Here is a 20061-nt window from a genome sequence, read left to right on the forward strand (position 1 = left end):
AACCAGGAAGGAATACAATATATAAACACACCAATCACAAGCACTGAAACTGAAACTGTGATTAAAAATCTTCCAACAAACAAAAGCCCAGGACCAGATGGCTTCACAGCCAAATTCTATCAAACATCTTTAGAGAAGAGCTAACACCTATCCTTCTCAAAGTCTTCCAAAATATAGCAGTGGGAAGAACACTCCCAAACTCATTCTATGAGACCACCATCACCCTGATACCAAAACCAGACAAAGATGTCCCAAAGAAAGAAAACTACAGGCCAATATCACTGATGAACATAGATGCAAAAATCCTCAACAAAATACTAGCAAACAGAATCCAACAGCACATTAAAATGATCATACATCATGATCAAGTGGGGTTTATCCCAGGAAGGCAAGGATTCTTCAATATATGCAAATCAATCATGTTATAAAGCATATTAACAAATTGAAGGAGAAATACTATATGATCATCTCAATAGATGCAGAAAAAGTTTTTGACAAAATTCAACACCCATTTATGATAAAAACCCTCCAGAAAGTAGGCATAAAGGTAACTTACCTCAACATAATAAAGGCCATATATGACAAACCCACAGCCAACATCGTTCTCAATGGTAAAAAACTGAAACCATTTCCTCTAAGATCAGGAATAAGACAAGGATGTCCACTCTCACCACCATTATTCAACATAGTTTTGGAAGTTTTAGCCACAGCAATCAGAGAAAATAAAGAAATAAAAGGAATCCAAAAAATTTACTTCTTCTTCAGAAAAGAAGAAGTAAAGCTGTCACTGTTTGCAGATGACATGATACTATACATAGAGAATACTAAGGATGCTACCAGAAAACTACTAGAACTAATCAATGAATTTGGTAAAGTAGCAGGATACAAAATTAATGCACAGAAATCTCTGGCATTCTTATACACTAATGGTGAAAAATCTGAGAGGGAAATTAAGAAAACACTCCCATTTACGATTGCAACAAAAAGAATAAAATATCTAGGAATAAACCTACCTAAGGAGACAAAAGACTTGTATGCAGAAAACTATAAGACACTGATGAAAGAAATTAAAGATGATACAAATAGATGGAGAAATATACCATGTTCTTGGATTGGAAGAATCAACATTGTGAAAATGACTCTATTACCCAAAGCAATCTACAGATTCAATGCAATCCCTATCAAATCACCACTGGCATTTTTTACAGAACTAGAACAAAAAATTTCACAATTTGTATGGAAACACAAAAGACCCCGAATAGCCAAAGCAATCTTGAGAACGAAAAATGGAGCTGGAGGAATCAGGCTCCCTGACTTCAGACTATACTACAAGGCCACAGTAATCAAGACAGTATGGTACTGGCACAAAAACAGAAATATAGATCAATGGAACAGGATAGAAAGCCCAGAGATAAACCCACACACATATGGTCACCTTATCTTTGATAAAGAAGGGAAGGATATACAGTGGAGAAAAGACAGCCTCTTCAATCAGTGGTGCTGGGAAAACTGGACAGCTACCTGTAAAAGTATGAAATTAGAACAATCCCTAACACCACACACAAAAATAAACTCAAAATGGGTTAAAGACCTAAATGTAAGGCCAGACACTATCAAACTCTTGGAGGAAAACATAGGCAGTACACTCTATGACATAAATCACAGCAAGATCCTTTTTGACCCATCTCCTAGAGAAATGGAAATAAAAACAAAAATAAACAAATGGGATCTAATGAAACTTAAAAGCTTTTGCACAGCAAAGGATACCATAAACAAGACCAAAAGACAACCCTCAGAATGGGAGAAAATATTTTCAAATGAAGCAACTGACAAAGGATTAATATCCAAAATTTATAAGCAACTCAGGCAGCTCAATAACAAAAAAACAAACAACCCAATCCAAAAATGGGCAGAAGAACTAAATAGACATTTCTCTAAAGAAGATATACAGATTGCTAACAAACACATGAAAGAATGCTCAACATCATTAATCATTAGAGAAATGCAAATCAAAACTACAATGAGATATCACCTCACACCAGTCAGAATGGCCATCATCAAAAACTCTAGAAACAATAAATGCTGGAGAGGGTGTGGAGAAAAGGGAACACTCTTGCACTGTTGGTTGGAATGTAAATTGATACAGCCACTATGGAGAACTGTATGGAGGTTCCTTAAAAAACTACAAATAGAACTACCATATGACCCTGCAATCCCACTACTAGGCATATACCCTGAGAAAACCATAATTCAAAAAGAGTCATGTACCAAAATGTTTATTGCAGCTCTATGAAGCAACCTAAGTGTCCATCAACAGATGAATGGATAAAGAAGATGTGGCATGTATATACAATGGAATATTACTCAGCCATAAAAAGAAATGAAACTGAGTTATTTGTAATGAGGTGGATAGACCTGGAGTCTGTCATACAGAGTGAAGTAAGTCAGAAGGAGAAAAACAAATACCATATGCTAACACATATATATGGAATCTAAGAAAAAAATGTCATGAAGAGATTAGTGGTAGGACGGGAATAAAACACAGACCTACTAGAGCATGGACTTGAGGATATGGGGAGGGGGAAGGGTAAGCAGTGACGATGTGAGAGAGTGGCAGGGACATATACACACTACCAAATGTAAATTAGATAGCTAGTGGGAAGCTGCTGCATAGCACTGGGAATTCACCTCTGTGCTTTGTGACCACCTAGAGGGGTGGGATAGAGAGGGTGGGAGGGAGGGTGACGCAAGAGGGAAGAGATATGGGAACATATGTATATGTATAACTGATTAACTTTGTTGTAAAGAAGAAACTAACACAGTATTGTAAAACAGTTATACTCAAATAAAGATGTTAAAAAAAAAGAAGATGTGGTACATATATGCAATGGAATATTACTCAGCCATAAAAAGGAACAAAATTGGGTCATTTGTAGAGACGTGGATGGATCTGGAGGCTGTCATACAGAGTGAAGTAAGTCAGAAAGAGAAAAACAAATATCACATGTTAATGCATATATGTGGAACCTAGAAAAATGGTACAGATGAACTGGTTTGCAAGGCAGAAATAGAGACACAGATGTAGAGAACAAACGTATGGACACTAAGGGGGGAAAGCGGTGGGGATGCGGGGTGGGGATGGTGGTGTGATGAATTGGGTGATTGGGATTGACATGTATACACTGATGTGTATAATATTGATGACTAATAAGAACCTGCTGTATACAAATATAAAATTCAAAAATTGAAAAAAAAAAAAGAATACAGAAGACCCTGATGACAGCTTTACTCCTGTTACTTTAATCTTAGAACTCAAATTTAATTAGAAGGTAACTATTCTCTTCTAAACTGTTCTAGGACCAAGGGATTCTATTATAATCTGCATTATTTCCACTGTTACCACACAATCTTGACATAAACACATGCAACTCTCTTGCCCACCACTGAGATCTAATAATATATTGTTCTTCAGTGGCAGGATGTGTGTAAAGTACAATTCAGTAAGTATAAAGTCAGATTCCAAGAGTTCCTGCTGCTATCTGGCCATCAAGTAGATTGGAAATAATGATATTTGCCAGGGTCATTTCCTTTTTCTGCAACAGGCATCTTTGTTAAATTAGCAGAGTGTACAACAATTTTGTATTGTCCACTTTGCTTATCTCAAAATTCAACAATAAATCCCTTTGCTGTGTAAAATGGTTTAAACTGATACTCAAAAGCTGTCCTAGGAGTCTTCTTGTCTACCTGTGCTCTTGTTTACTCTAAAACTTTTTGGCTCAAATTGCTTTCATAGGCAATTATATTTGGCATATGATCAAAAGTGAATGTTTTTTATAGTGAGGCTGATGCCAGATAAGTTTTTATTATATTTAGAAAAAAAGTATCTGGAAATAAAAGTAAGTCATCCAAAATAAATGAGAGGTTTAGAAATCCCTATAATTCTTTAATGGTAGTATTTGGACTCACCATCCAAGCCAGTTTTAATCCAGCCAAGATACTGGGAAGCAGAGCACACAGATTTGCCCATCAAAGCAATGAGAGTGCTGGAGCCCAGGGCTTCTTGATCCTGCTTGCAAGGTTCTCCTGTGTAACAGCCACGGGCTTAAAGAACTCATCCAACAACCCAGGCAAAGCCCAAGCCAAAAACTATATGCAGGTGGTAAACACCTCCAACAGCTAAAAAAATAAGAAGGAAGGATACACTTCCAACTAGATTACTAGTTTCTTATGAAAGGATATAACTCAGGGATGGCTGGATGGAAGAAATGCACAGGGTAAGGTATGTGTAAGGGGTGTGGAGCTTCCATGCCCTCTCAGGGCACAGCACTCCCCCAGCACCTGCACATGTTCACCAACCCAGAAGCTCCAAAAATGGATGTCTTCTCTTTTTCCAAACTTCATAAACCTTCTCGGCTCCCCCAGTGGTCTAGAGCAATCACTGTGATCTTCACACCAGCCATTTATCACTGTTCTCTCAAAATTTGCCAAATATGGACAAACCCATAGAAACGAGATGAAGTAAGATAAACAGGTCCACCTCTCTGGCAAACACTTCTTAAAATTATTAGGCATGCCCTTGAAGAATCTGTAATATTATCAAGTGAGGAAAAGGCGAAGGTCAGTACAAAATGGGCTGAGAAATTTTCATAATTTCCAAATTTGGAGATGCTTTTCAAAGAAAGAAAAATACATAAAAGGGTATCTGTCATTATGGAAAAAAACGGAAAACAGGATAAGAAGGACTTCATGTAATGTGGACCCAGAAGTACAAGAAGCTAGTACATTTCATCAATTACTTCGTTATTTTACTATGATAAGCAAGTTTGAATACAAAGTAATGAGCTTGAGGTAGCAAGTTACATATGACAGCCACTCTGATTTCCTTGTGGTCACCAAATAGAGCTTATGTTGCTATAAATTATGAAAATGAATTAATTATTCAAGGAATTGCTAGAAAGCATCTACTTGAAAGAGCTCATAGCTTATTGAGGAAGATGGAAACAGACATATATATATATAATAAAATGTATTCAGTGTATTAACAGATCTATACTGATACTTAAGCTGGTGGTATATCCCAAAGAGAGCAAGGTAGAACTTTAAGAAAACACTGAAAATCGTATTTTACTAGAGGGAAAAAATATGCATTGAAAGCTTTTCCTCTAAAAAGGACTGAAATGTAATACAGCATTAGCTTGCAGTGGTGTTTTTCTCATTTCATTTTATAAGTAAAATATTAAAGGTTAACTGAAGCTGATCTTTGACCTCTCACTTTATAATGCTATGAAGAAAACCATTGTTTAAAACATATTTCTTAGAATAACAAAAGCCAGAGAGACAAATATGTTGGTTTGGATTTCTATTTTTGCTTTTTTAGTGTAAAATTCCCTTTATTATTATTAGTATGTATGCATTTCTTCAGGCTGTATGTTTAGAGACTTGGAAATCATGTCAACTATGATGAAGAAAGAATTTTCTAAACTAACAAATTCTTCTGTACACCGTGCTTTATTTCAGTATTGGCAGGTTTCAATGTGTTTTGCTATAAAGACACATATGTAACTACTGAATATATAAAAATAGGCTTAAAAGTTAAGAACACAATTGATATAATTCAAGCAATCATTCAAAATAACCTTGTCTTTGTGCAGAGATGTCATGTAAGCTTCAGAATACTCTTTTCTTCACCACATTATCAGATTAACCTGGATCTGCCTCACTTACACACTTCCTTCACTGAAACTTGAACTCCTGGGAGATTTATGAACTCCTAGGAGATTATCAAGATTCTCTACCTTGCAGGGAGTTGTATGAAACAATGCATTTTGCGGTCACAATATGCTTTATGCAAAGTAATATTATCTCAGATCACTTTGCAGTCTATGAATATGTTCTTTGTTCCTTTTAAGTATCTTATATCAAATGAGATTCCTCTTTCTCAACTCCCGTAACTTTTATGCACAATGTTCCTGACATCTGGAGAAAATTTCTGGATATCAAATTCAGATAGCCTGTCCATCAACTGGTCAAAACTGCCACCTACTGGTCAGTCTTCAAAACTATTTTTCAGTTCACCCAAGCATTGCCTTACCAAGATAAGATCCCTTGCTTCAAAACAGTAAAGATCAATTTTAATACCAGACTTACAGCAAAGCTCATCCTGTCTAGGGTGACCCAGAAATACCAAATTGCACAAACCTGCCAATAAAGTCATCCCTTTTCCCAGCGTCTCTGTCCCATGCAGTGATATCAATGATTCCGCCTCTTTCTTCATAGAGATGAAAATCAAATTGTTCCCTCCACTGAGGATTCAAAGTTTTTGGCATAATCTGGAAAACCAAAAAGTCATTAGTGTCTCCTCAATATCAGTCTTAAAAAATTTAACTTGAGACATAAATCAAACTTTAGGTACTATCTAGAAAAGCATGTGAGCTTCTAGAAATGACGGAAACAAGTCATTAGATCTCAGCATCTTTACTACACATTGTATGAGAGAAGCCAAAAGAATGTGTCCTGAAAACCAAAAGGCACCCTCTCATTAATTTGAGTAACAGATAACAGATATGAATTACATAGAAAAGGCAAAGAATCTGTAAGTGAAATAGATCACTCAGATACTAGCATGCATTTTACATAACCCGTTAATACACAGATATAACTCGTAGTCTGTCATTTTATAATAAAGAAAGATGAGGATCCCCAGGGTTTTTTCCCCCCACTTCCCACACACATAAGAATTGCGAGCTGAATAATGAAGAAAACGGACAGTGAAGTTCTGTGGAAGCAAGAGGAAAAAAAAAGTAATTTGGGGGTGGTCAGGCAAACTTTTACTTTAAAATTATAGCACTAATGTATCATCCCAATTTTATACATGGAGAAACCGAGACCTGAGGTTTATGTGACCCACTTACAGTCATTAGGATTTAGTAGCTAGACTCTAAGTCAAGTCTTTTATTAGAGCTTCAGATCTCTTTCCCCAAAGCACTATGCCAAAAATGTTTGTGAATTAATACAAATATGTGTGTGTATAATCTCCACGTCGCATATATAAGAAAGATATCTTATCTGACGTGCAATTTTGTAACTTCAAGTATTCAGATAAGACACCTGGTGGAATCAATGAATCAAGTGACTCACACTGATGTGTTTTAAAATTCCATTCACCATTGAGTTAGACCACATTCATATTTGTTTCCCTACTCTTTCTTTTTAGCAGGAGGGCATGTAGCGGCCTTTTCTCTTTTTAATGTATGAGAGACAGATCTTCAGATGTAAAGACTTTGAAAGCAATGAAGTACGTTATGTGCAAAGGTAACACAAATGAATCACAATTTTTAAAGTTCATAATCTGAAATTAATCAGCAATAGATCATGGAAAGAAAGAGCAAAGAGAGACACATGTCCATATCTGGGTTTCATATGTCATACCTAAAGAGCAGAACTATAAAAATAAGTAATGTTTTAAGCCTACCAGAACATGGAAATAATGTTAATCGATAAAAGACAAGATAGAAGTGGTCACAGGTACCTATTTGGGGGATCAGTAGTTTCTTTAAAATGTTATTATTAAACCCATGGCAGAAAAAAAAAAAGACGGCACTGGATGGATGGCATGACCAATTCAAATGTCTCATAATTGGGTTCAGATGAACTCCTTCAGTATTTTGGGGAGTGGTCCATCTTACTTATTTGGCCAAAAAAGAACTGAAGCTTTCAGTTTTCTTTTTTAGGATTGTCTTCCCTATATGATTTCCTATAGGTCAGAAGTGATGGCTTCCCCTTCGATGTGGGCACTTAAGAAGGTAACCAATCAGACTGCTAACAAATCATCTCTATGATGTTTCTAATACAAGATGGGTGTAATCAGTTGTCCCAAGCTGTCAATGAATACCAGCTATAGAAGCTGACCATTAAAGAGGCTGTATTTGGATGCAACACAGATAAATGTAACTATCACTATATAACCATGACTACTATGACCTTTACTAATTATTATTATTTCTGTTAATAATATGATAGTGATATATTTAATATAATATGTTATTACTAATAATACAAGTGTTATTACATAATATACTTACTACTGCTGCTACTCTTCCTCTTCCTTCCGCTACTACCGTTTATTGAGTATTTATTATGGGCAAAGCAATATTCTAAGCCCTTTACATGCATGACATATAGTATTCAATCTTCTCAATAACTTTATTAGGTAGGCATTATTTTAACTCTCATTCTCACAAATGGGGAAATGGGGGTATGGAGAGTCAAAGTAACTTGCGCCATGGCACACTGCTGTAGTGGCAGCAGGACCTTGGCCCTCTGTTTTCTAAATAAATTTTTAAACCCTTGCAATCTGCATTGGTGCAACTCAGTTTGAAAAAATTGTTCAGGGTAATGCATAAAGATTTTTCATACATGTCAAACAGTGCTATTTGTAGTACCTGTACTAGTACTAGATGCAGAAATAATAGTAGCCAACATTCTTTGAGTACTTTATGTGCCAGGCATTGACTTAGGTTTGCTCCGCTTTTTTTTTTAAAGAGATAGTTCCTAGTATTATTCCGTGTGATAGGTGAAGAAACTGAGACACAGAGAAATAGTTTACCAAAGGTCACATAGTACATAAAGTAAGAAATGCAATACAATTGTTAGTACTGTTGCCTGACATGATGTTGAAAAGTAGTTCTGTAAAGCATTAAAAAGGTGTCTAGTGTTTTCACGTCTCAGAGCATGGCTATTAACCAACCACTGCCTTCCAAGCACTGATGGGAACGCAAAAGAGATAGATCACCTTGCTCTTGTACTTCTGATGCCCAAGCCGGAACTTCACATAGGGGTCACTCAACCCATTTGAATCCATTGCCTTGAGGTCTCGCCCCTCAATCAATGTGATGCTGACTATTCCTCTCCAAAGATGTGGCTTTCTGTGTACGTCTGACAGACGTAAACTTTGGGTCTGAAAGTTGTGGCAAAGGAAAACAGAATTAGATTACTGTGTTTTAAACCAAAATACCACATTTGGCATTACCCTCTCCTCTGTTGTTATAGTTTTTCAAAAATAAAAAATAGGCAGTTACAATTTTAAAAAATAAAAACAATTAATAGATTATTAGTTATTTATTATACAATTATTGATAAATATGAAATTATTATCTCATAAATTTAAGGTTGTTGTGTAAAGGAGGTGTGTGCTCAAAATAAAGTCTACTGTCTTTGAAAATCTTTTTTTTGCGTTACAAGTGGATTTTACGGGCAGTTTTTAGTTCCAAGATTAGTTTTAAGTTCTATTCAGACAATTAAAAAACTTCTTTATTGCCATAATAAGAGATAACTGAGTTTCAGCTCTCTAAAAAACTACTTAAGGTACCACAGAACAGAGAAAAGTCAATATGTCCTCCCGAGATAGCTTGCTTATGCCTGAAACTTGCATCACAAATTTTAAAAATTACATACGTGATTTATATTGGCAGGTATATTTCTGGATTTAGTTCTCTAGTATTTGAACATTTTCTTTAATAACTTTTAATTGCTCAATTCTAAGTCACAGTACTCAAGCCAGTGAACAAACTCAGAATTTTTAAAAATCAGCAAGTCTAAAAATGCCATATAATCTCTTGACCTAAATAGCATATAAAACAAGCCAGAGAAAGTAGCTAAAATGTTAAAGATCTTTTCAATCTGGATTCAGAACCAAGGAGTATTATAATAATTGCTGTTTGTTTGTTTGTTTGTTTATGTTGTCAAGCACATTTTCTTCACTTATAGTGATTTCATGAAGAAATTCAATGTTTCTCTCAACCTCAGAGTACTCCACTTCTAAATTATGGATTAGCTCTACTTTGGGCCTAATTCTTTCCACACTAAAGTGATAGTCTATTTTGTATAACTCCCCCTCCCACTTTGAATTCTTACTTTTTCCCCATACCACAATAATGGCATAGTCATTTTTTATCTATCATCAAAAGTCATGCATTTCAGGATGCTTATTAGGAAAATGAAAACTATATTCTTCAAAAGATAATACTTTTAATGTTTGAACGTGTCCATGGAAATCTTTCTAAATCACACTGCATATTTCCCTGCCTTGGTGATCAGCAAATTTTAAACACCACTTCTTGGTGGCTCTGTCTTATTAATATCAATGCAGGACTTTGCCTACACATCCCTCACCTCTGTGAGCCCAAGAGCAGTGTCACCTGTGTTCTGAAGAGAAGCCAAGGTTACATGGAGCACCTGTAACTTCCACAGGACTCCATACCCCACTTCAGGGAAGCCTCTCTGCTCCCATCTGTTTTATATCAATACATTGGGTTTCCACATTGATTTTATTTGAACCAAGGATTTCTCAGATTAAAATAATTGTTTAGAATTCATTGCACCAAATAATTTTCAAGTTTCTTTTTTTGGTTCTAAGATTTCATGCTACTTATTTTATATAGTGCAGCAATTGATTTCAGTACCTATCTATCTATCTGACTACTGCTGCTCTTGAGACTACAACAGCAGACTCTAGAGAATCACGTTCTCAACTATGCGTCTGAAATTTTTGTTAAGGGGTATGAGTGGCAAAGAAGGAAAACAAATTTTTGGCAAGTAAGAAGAAATAATTATCTTAGCGAAGACTTAAAAACGACCCATTTATATAGAGCTTCAGACTTTGAAAGTGCCTATATATACATTACATAATTTGGTTTCCACTAAAACCCTATGAAGTAGGAAGGCAAGTCCTGCTACTTCCATATTACTGATGAGGAATTTGAGGCTCCAAGTGGCTGGGCTAATAAGTGATGGATATGGGACCAGAACCCAGTATTTCTGACTTTTATTCCTGAGCTTCTTCCAATATTGGTCTTTAGGGCAGAGACTCTCCCCGAGGTTTCAAAGTAGTCATGATTTAAGTATAATGTTGCTAAAGGGTACTCTTCAGTTAGGTGAGTTGCTTATATTTGAAATGACATTTGGTCTACATTTTCCTACATGGCTAATACATGACATCACCTTCTACTTCTCTGTCATATGAGCACATGTATTCATACTTACAACATTCCAGCTTGCAGATGGATATATTTAATGACATTTCCTACACACCCTAGCAGCACAAGTCATACACTGCACTCATCAAATAACAGTTGGGTACAATCTAGGTTACACAGCAACTTCGGTTAGCAATGCCGAGTTAGGTTCTTGAATGGTACCATGTACCATGTCTGAAACCCTTACTTGCTCACTCCTCCTCCCATTTTTCACATGAGAACAAGAATTTTACTTTTAAGATGAGAAGGAATGCTTTCCATGGGATCCTTCATGCTTTCACAGAAACAGAATGAACTTAATGGAGGCTTTACCTAGTGTCACTAGTTGTTACCAAATGCTTTTCTATAACCTGGAGGCACATTCCCAAAATGACCTGGGAAGCTAAGGGGGAGGGGGTGGAGGAGGGGAGAATATTTATTAACAAAAACAGGGCTAGTGATTGTGGAAATTAAGGTGACCTGTATAAAAGGCTAAAAGGAAAACAAAGGCTGGGTTCTAAAAACATACTAACCAAATATCATTTTTTTTTTTTTTTTGCAGTATGCGGGCCTCTCACTGTTGTGGCCTCTCCCGTTGCGGAGCACAGGCTCCGGACGCACAGGCTCCGCGGCCATGGCTCACGGGCTTAGTTGCTCCGCGGCATGTGGGATCTTCCCGGACCAGGGCACGAACCCGTGTCTCCTGCATCCGCAGGCGGATTCTCAACCACTGCGCCACCAGGGAAGCCCCAAATATCATTTTTTAAAGTGATTTTTTTCAATTTATTTTTGTTAAAATGGTACTCTTCTAAAAAGAGACTTCTTAATTCAGCTGTGATTTGACTAGCTACATAGTCATGAAACAGATAAATATTTAGTCTGAGTGTGAAGAACAGGAACTTGAAATAAAATTATAAGATAAAGGGGGAAGATGTAAAACTTAGGCTACCAACAGGAGAAAAGACAAGGGCTTAGCATAAATGTCTACTTGCATCTTTCTAGCAATTTCTGACTATGTGACTTGGGCACATTGCTCCCTCTCTGGGCCTCAGTTTTCTTATCTATGGTTTCCAGACAGTACACCAGGCCCCCATGTACTAAGAGCACTGCTCTGTGTGTGTGTGTGTGAGGGGGGTGGTCGGGGGGGTGTGTGTGTTGGAGGTCTGAATGGAAAAAAAGTATATTCCATAAACAAAGAAGATTTAATCCACTTAAGATAGCTATTACTAAACTTAGTTTTTAAATCAAAGTTTTGGGGAACTCATTGGGGAACAAGTAGAATTCCACAACTAAAACAGACTTTGAAAAGCACTAGCGTTAATGCTCCCCAACATAGCTTCTGAGTAACCTGCTATTCTGGTTAAAGTTTCCTTCCTCTGTATAGCAAAGTTCTCCAAGTATGGTCCACAGAGCAGTGGCATCAGTGTCACCGAGGAACTTGTTAGAAATTCAGATTCTTAAGCCCCATTCCAGACCAACAGAATCATCAGCTCTGGATCCAGGGCCCACTGCTCTGGTTTAACCAGCCCTCCCGGGAGGGGGTTCTGATGTGCACTCAAGTGTGAGACCCCCCCCCCCCGCCCCTGCTTTAACAGTTCTAAGGTACATGCACACTGGTCTTCTCCTATGTTCTAATAACTAGTATTAATTACTATAATTGTAGACATCATCCACTCTCTGGCGTGGATACTATATATGCTAATTAAAGTCCTTCTTTAGTTCTGCTTCCTAATTTACTGATGAGGAAAGCACATTGGTCTGGATATTTGGAACATTTAAAGAGAGAAATAGGAGGCCATTGAAAAATTATGTGGTTTGTTTAATTTATTATTTCCTTTGTTAATGATTTGTCTAATAGGATGTATCTAAATAATTAACTGAATAATTGATAATCGGTCAACCAAAAATTACTTATTGAGCACCTAAAGGCCAAGGAGTGTTAAATACATCCAAGAAATCCCTCAATAAAATTAACATATTACAGCTGGCACTTAGTCATCTAAGGTAATGTTTTCAACTATGTCCTGGTTGAAATGGGAGGGAAAGATAAAAGAAGGGAAGAATAAAAAGGAAAAGCAACCCAGCTTCGAAGCAAAGAGCCAACTCTATAAAAGGAAGAAGTACTCTTTGAACTTTTAAAGCAGTCATGCCCCAGTTTTTTGTTGTTGTTTGTTTTTTTGCGGTACGCGGGCCTCTCACTGTTGTGGCCTCTCCCGTTGCGGAGCACAGGCTCCGGACGCGCAGACTCAGCGGCCATGGCTCACGCACCCAGCCGCTCTGCGGCATGTGGGATCTTCCCGGACTGGGGCACGAACCCGCGTCCGCTGCATCGGCAGGCGGACTCTCAACCACCGCGCCACCAGGGAAGGCTCTATCCCCCAGTTTTAATGGGCAATTTGTTGAAATCGCCAGGCCTGATCCTCCAGGATATGATTCAGTTCTTGTGGGCAGAGCTGCATGTGTTTCTCCAACATGTGCCCCATGTGGCTCTCATGCACACTGAAGTTTGAGATCCACTCTCACAAGGAATATTCGTCCAAGTTCAGATTTAATAAAGAATACCATGATACTAGGTAATAATATAAATTTCAAAGTCTCAGGTAATTAGTCAGACATGTATCTTTAGTAAGATTTTAGAATTAGTGAGCTGGCATTTTAAACAGAATATTAGTTGATGTACATTATTCCTTGAAAACGAATTCAAGATTTCAATCCCTTTTCATATACATAGAAGACGTTAGGATGTGGAATGGTTTTCAGAAGAGTAAGTCAGCCATGAGAGTTCACAGCTCATGCAAGCTCAGAAAACATAAACAAACTGGTTGAACTTACTTGTGCATTTTGGTAATGAGCATTCGGAAGCTCTGGTCTGCAGAAGCCCAGGACAGGAAAAGCAGTCCTGCAGCATGTCTGGATGTAAATGAATGATCAGAGCCGTATGGGAAATCTTTGGGCAACTATCAACACCTCATGTCAATCAGAGTTTAGCATCACTCTTTAAAAAATGTTATTTGAAAAAGATATGTATTTGCTACTCAAGTCACTGTCAGAAAATGTCTCGTAGCACAATGAAGACAAATGCCAATGCCACGATAGTTTCCAGCCTCTTCTTTAGTAACATAATGCTGCAGTGGTCAAGAAAATAAAGTACAGAGATTATATGGTGATGGATCCGGTTTGAGTGGTTTCAGGGTTTTATTAGTAGGTGTAGCAGAGAAAAGAAACAGAGCAAGAGAAATCACGGAGAGAATCACTTTCCCAAGTCTGTTGCTCCAAAATTTTTGGAGACTGTTTCCAATGTCAAAAAAGTGATAAGGCTCCAGAAGAATAAATGTTGCATGGACAGGCAATAACTATAAACATGTTAACTGCATCCCACATGTGAATCTTTTGTAACTTTTAAAGAGATATTTCTAAAGTAACAGAGAAATTTTGCCCCACACAATACTTATCTTTGTTGCCTTTGCTACTAAAAAAATAACCCTAAGTTCCCTTCACTACTAAAACCAAGAGCAGCCAGAGATGGATAAAAAAGATACAGATGAACAGGAAACAATGGAAGGAAATTATCATGGTGGAACTAAAAGTCTGTATTAAATGACTTCTAGAGCAGCTAGACAAAGTTTCCAAACAACAGAATTATGATGAGAGTCATCAGCTTTACTAATATCAACAAGAAGGACTGAATTAGGCCAGTCTGAAAGATGGGTCAGATCTCACAAAGAAGTAAACATGTATTGAGCAGCTATTATGTGCTGGAGTTTTCATAATCCAGTGTTTTTCATCACAAGTGTTTTGAAGGTACAGAAACTGAGGCACAGAGAAGATAAATACCCTACTTAACGCCAAATGGCTAGAGATTGGCAAGTCTGAGATTTGAATCTGGAATTGCTGATAACGAACTGATGATTTTCCCCAGTACATCTCAATTTGTGGACAGAGCCTAAGAAGTTCAACCCCAAACATATGTTTAATTTGTACAGGATTTGTTGAAATACTTTGACCTATTTTTAGATGAAATATATCCCTGGGTATAGATTACTAAGGAAGGCTAATCAAGGGCTTAAAGGAAGAAAAAGTTTTCGAGTGGTAGTAACTCTAGCATATATTGTTAAGCAAAACATATGAGAGTTAACTGTACTCCATAACAAACTGTAGTCTCATTAAAAAGGTGGTAATGTTGTAGAATCTTTCATACAAATTAAGAACACTTCTATGTTCCAGTTCTCGTTAATAAAGTTTACTAATTGCATTTCTTAAAAACTGGATCACTAATGATAAATTCCTATTATTCTAGATCCTGATTAAAACAGAGAACAAGACCAAAATAGTCTGTTTAGACTTAACAGTGGCTAAAGGAACACTCAGTCATACCAATCTTCTCCCTGTTGTGTGCAAATAATCCTTTGCTTTTGTTATCTTAGATTTTTTTTTTAACCTGTGTACAACCTAATCCTTCCAAATGAGACCTAGACACTATGAAACTGGAGTGAAAGACATTGCTTGTGTCTTTACAATGGCTGTGTGTGGAGGCAGCCCTTTCCTCTATCTTCAGCACAGAGGTGCACATGCTTTTATTTAATCAAATGATCCGCAGACACTACAAAGAAGAGATAATGACAGCCTGGAATGACTGTTTTGTGCTGCAAAGCTTGGAGCGTGGAGCAATTATTAGCTCAATCCCAGGCACAGGCATGTTCTATCTTTCCCTTTGCCTGCTGAGTTTATTCCAGTGAATTGGACCTGGATGATAAGTCCAACAAGTAGATTTGTTCTACAGTCCATCCATCCGCTCAAAGCAGGATTGCCTTAACAGAAAACCCTCCCAGTGCTTTGTCCAGCCTAGTTTGAAGTGTCTCATCTAATAATAAAGCTTCGATCCCTTTTTTTCTTAGAAGATGATTCACTGGTGCTATAATCCTTAGAGAAATTCTCCAGGTTTTTATCTGTAAACTTTCTTTCCTATTTCTACTGCTTCTTGATACAATTTACGTTGTCAGGAAGGTATTTATGTTTACTTCAGATGTTCTGACTACCCTCTCTAAACTTAACTGTGGCCAAACAAATGCTCTTAAGCTTTTACTATATTTGCTCAAAATATATACCAATAGAAAAGCACCATATAACTTGTAACCTTGTTGGTTTGCTGAAGTAATCTATAGGTTTCTACCAATGGTATGGTAAAGAAATAATGAGTCCTGTGTTTGACTTACAGAGACATTTTTCGAGACTTATTAAAAGTTAATTATTTTTCCTGAGGGTCTTACTTTCACACCTATTGATAGAAATAATACCTGAACTTTTCTTGGGTGTATGTCATATACAGTTGAGTTGTTCAGAATGTAAGCACTTCCGCAAAGGATCACATTCTTGTTTTACAAAGGCAATATCTCTTCTCCTTAGTCGGCAGGGTCTTCCTTTAACCATACTTCTGTTTGATCCTACCATAAGGCAGTGCTCTCACATAACTCTGGATTGTTCTGTATTCTATGCACTCCTTTTCACCCATTTCATATTACGATCCATTCTCCATTTTTTTGTATGAGGTATCTTGGCATAGCCCAGCCTTCTCCATTTAAACAATATTAAAATCTCTCTTTAATTCACTACAATGCTCTCATAAAATGGATTGTTCAATTAGCTCTCAGTCATCAGAATCTAAATGTCTAGTCAATGGAGATAACTGAGACGAAACTTAAATGTACTAAATATTTGAAAGAACTGCACTGAATTACCATCCTTTAATGGGAAGTTAAAAGTCTTTAATGAAATTCTGACTTAGAGTAATCCAGTTGGCTTCACATATTTTTATTACTCTCATGAGAAACATGATAATTGCCATAACCACTGCTTAATGTTTTGTGTCCTAAGATACCATGTTTGATAAATTATAAATGGCATGCTTTTGGAAAAATTAGAATATCCCTTTATCACTTTTCTTTCCATTATTCTGCTCTCAAGAAAATTAAGATACAGCAAGTAGCACTGACATTTGTTGAGCAAGTTCTCACCAGGTTTAGTTTCACTCAGTGTAACTCCGCTACACTCTCCTGGACACATGTATTAATCCTTATAAATAAGCTGTGAAATTTTTCTTTCAAATCTCATTCTGTTTAATTCACGAAGTACACATACTCTCTTCACGTAAGATTTTATCTGAGCTGTTAGGTTTTCCGCGTATCTGAAAATGTTATGGGAAACCTCTTTTCATATACATCTCCTCTAAAAGTTCATCAGAATACAAACATTGCTGGGGCAAAGGTCAATGAGGCTGGTTTTCAGAGTGACCTCTGAATGTGAATATGAAAGATCACACTGATCTAAAGCAGACTTGGTCACTGATTTTCTGATTTTGTAAAATGGAACCTAAAATACAGCAACATCACAGCCCTGAACCATATCTACTCATTGGTGGCTTAAGGAGCTGCAGAGGAGAGGGTCACATAACGCAATAAGAATTTGAAAGGCTGTCAATGAAGACTAACTAGAAGCAGCTCTACTTATATATCGCATCTCTATTCATCAACCCCAAAAGGAACTCGAGTGCTTTAAGGCTTCACCAAAACATTTATTTCTATGACATTCAGAAAGAGAAATATTGGCCCTGATCATACCATTTAGGTACTCCAGGGCAATGGCACCACTTCTCTGGGCCTTAGTTTCCTCAGTGGTCAAATAAATGGCCCCGAAAGGTTCTGCTTTTATGACTCCCTTTGTTTGTCACTCAATATATGCTCAGAAGAAAGACAACAGATCACTGTACTTCAGATACAAAAAAAGCTATCTTTTAAATGTGCATATTTGATATTCCAAAATAAGACAGTTTAAGAGACTGAGAAAGGTTAATAAAGAATATTTAAGGATGGATACAACCAAATGGGAAGTACTGATAAGTGGAAGACTGATTTGGAAGTAGAAAGTAAAAAGAAGATGCTGAAAAAAAATCATTTGAAAGGAAAACCCTTGAAAAGTAGTGTTTATGGAGTTGGTCCTGGTGGCAATTCTTCAAAATGATCATGCTGCATATTTGCTGCATGCAGAACAAACACAACACAGAACACCCCTGAATTCTGCATTGTTGGCATATGAATTCACAGTAATTGTGGGTCTTAAGAAAACAGAGAAAAAAATTTTCCCAAAAGCCATTTTCCATTTAAAGTAATGGGACAATTCTAAAGCAGTCACTCTGTGTTCATGGATAATGCATGAACATATAAGAAGAAATATTATTATTTTACCAATGATACAGAATAACATCAGTGAAGGCAGCTATCAGTAGACTGAAAGGAAATGAAGAGGCTATAGTAATTAAAATGAGCTCACACAAATACAAGATTGCAAAAGAAAAAAAAATGTATGTGGAGGAGGCAGAAGATAAAGAGATGTGGGTTTACTTACTCACTGGTCAAGTCGATGCATGACTTAATCTAGTACCTGCCAGTCTGCTTATGAGACACTGCAACAAATCTTAAAATTCTAAAAGGAGAAGTGTAGTTTTCAGTCATGAGCAGTTTAAGAGCCAAGAAAAGAAAATGGCAAAGTTCTATGAGTGTAGCTTTTTCATTGCAGTATCTATTGCTAGGTAATCAGGTGCCAAGTGTGAACATTCAAAGAAAGGGGGAAACTTTTGAAGGCAAATCAGTGAGTGCATTAGTAATAAATCATGCCTTGTACAATGAAGAATTAAAGCAGAGGAAAAGGATGACAGAACTCATTATGTTTAAGTAATGAAAGCGTAAATAACATTAAATTGCAATGGCATTGAAAACAAGTTCTCTGTGGAATTTTCTTTTTTTTTAATTCAAAGCAAAAGCAGAGTTGCTGTTTTCTAATTCAAAGGATTTTTTCTTTTTCAAAGAAAAAACACCATATAGTATGTATATAGTACAAGATCACCGCAATAGAAGTAAACTTTTCCCAGATAGATGGAACAGATTTTACAGGAAGGGAAAAAGAACCTTTATGGACCCTCTAGACAGTGCCATCATATTCCTGAAAGATCTGTGAGCCTCTAATTGTTAAGAATCTGGGATAAATTTGGGCCCACAAGGAACTGGCTTCAAAGCAATACGTTAAATATATGAAGTTCTTAGTTTTTACAAATGAAGAATGAGTCACATAAATGACTTAGAATAAGAGTTAACAAAGAAGACAAATGAATACATCTCTCTGAGAACCTATTTTAAAAAGGGAATTTCTTAATTCACATTTAACTCTCAAAATAACTATTCAGAACCAAAAGTCAGGAACATTAATATAAAGGATATAGACATTACCCTCCAAAAGAAAGACTTCACAGAGAAATAAGATCCAACCACTTCGTTTTCTGAGAGTTCCTAAAAATAAACAAATATTTAGCTAAATTTTGAGGTGTTTTGAGAATACTTGATTGGCTCAGCAAAATTAAGACAGGTAAAAACCCGAAAATTATATATGCTAAAGACACTTTGGATGTTTATAAACTGTAAGTTTTTTCTTCTTTTGAATAAAGTTTTTTAATTTCAATTAAAGTTTGTCTTATTCATATCTGATACAATGGTAGTAAAGTTTAGAGAGGATTATTTCTGTAATTTTAAAAGAATATACTTACCTCTTTATTAGTTGTTGATTAATATATCTGAGTCTAACATTTTATTTTAAAAAGTAGAACTGGTTAAACGTATTTTAAAATTCTGAAATAAACCAGATAATATCCATTCCTTTTCACAAAAATTTTAATACCACAGACCTGCAGAGCATTTTTAAAGAATGATAACAGAAATCTTATTTATAAACATGTACCTAGTCAAATTTGGCTTAATTCCTTACTAAAAACTTCCTGGTTTTATGATATAACATTTAATATATAAGATATAAATTACTTAGTTAACTGAAGCTCCCCCAAAATAATTTTAAAAATAAACGAATACTAAGAAAAGGTGGCTATTTAGTTAGAAACAAAGCAATGGATTCATATTGGACATTTTATTACTTAATCCTCAGACTTTTATAAAGTGACCAATTTGCCTTTAGGAAATCAAAAGCACAGTTAATCACTTTTAAACAGAAC

At 36.3% G+C, this 20061-nt stretch overlaps 1 protein-coding gene across 13 annotated transcripts in view; it reads right to left on the reverse strand.

The window, feature by feature from the left end:
* The window catches only part of MCTP1 (multiple C2 and transmembrane domain containing 1), a 540048-nt gene that overhangs the window by 209963 nt on the left and 310024 nt on the right, over positions 1-20061 (reverse strand). For 7 of the 13 annotated variants that reach the window (XM_067031360.1, XM_067031359.1, XM_067031358.1 and 4 more), the window contains 2 exons: positions 8792-8956; positions 6199-6329 (listed from right to left, as the gene is read on the reverse strand). In XM_067031360.1, coding sequence (XP_066887461.1) covers positions 6199-6329; positions 8792-8956 — 296 coding nt within the window. Of the gene's footprint in view, positions 1-6198; positions 6330-8791; positions 8957-19288; positions 19349-20061 lie in introns of all 13 variants that reach the window. The other 6 variants (XM_067031357.1, XM_067031356.1, XM_059061446.2 and 3 more) reach the window with 1 other exon arrangement.

This window comes from Kogia breviceps, chromosome 4 (genome assembly GCF_026419965.1).
Source record: "Kogia breviceps isolate mKogBre1 chromosome 4, mKogBre1 haplotype 1, whole genome shotgun sequence".
NCBI lineage: Eukaryota > Metazoa > Chordata > Mammalia > Artiodactyla > Physeteridae > Kogia > Kogia breviceps.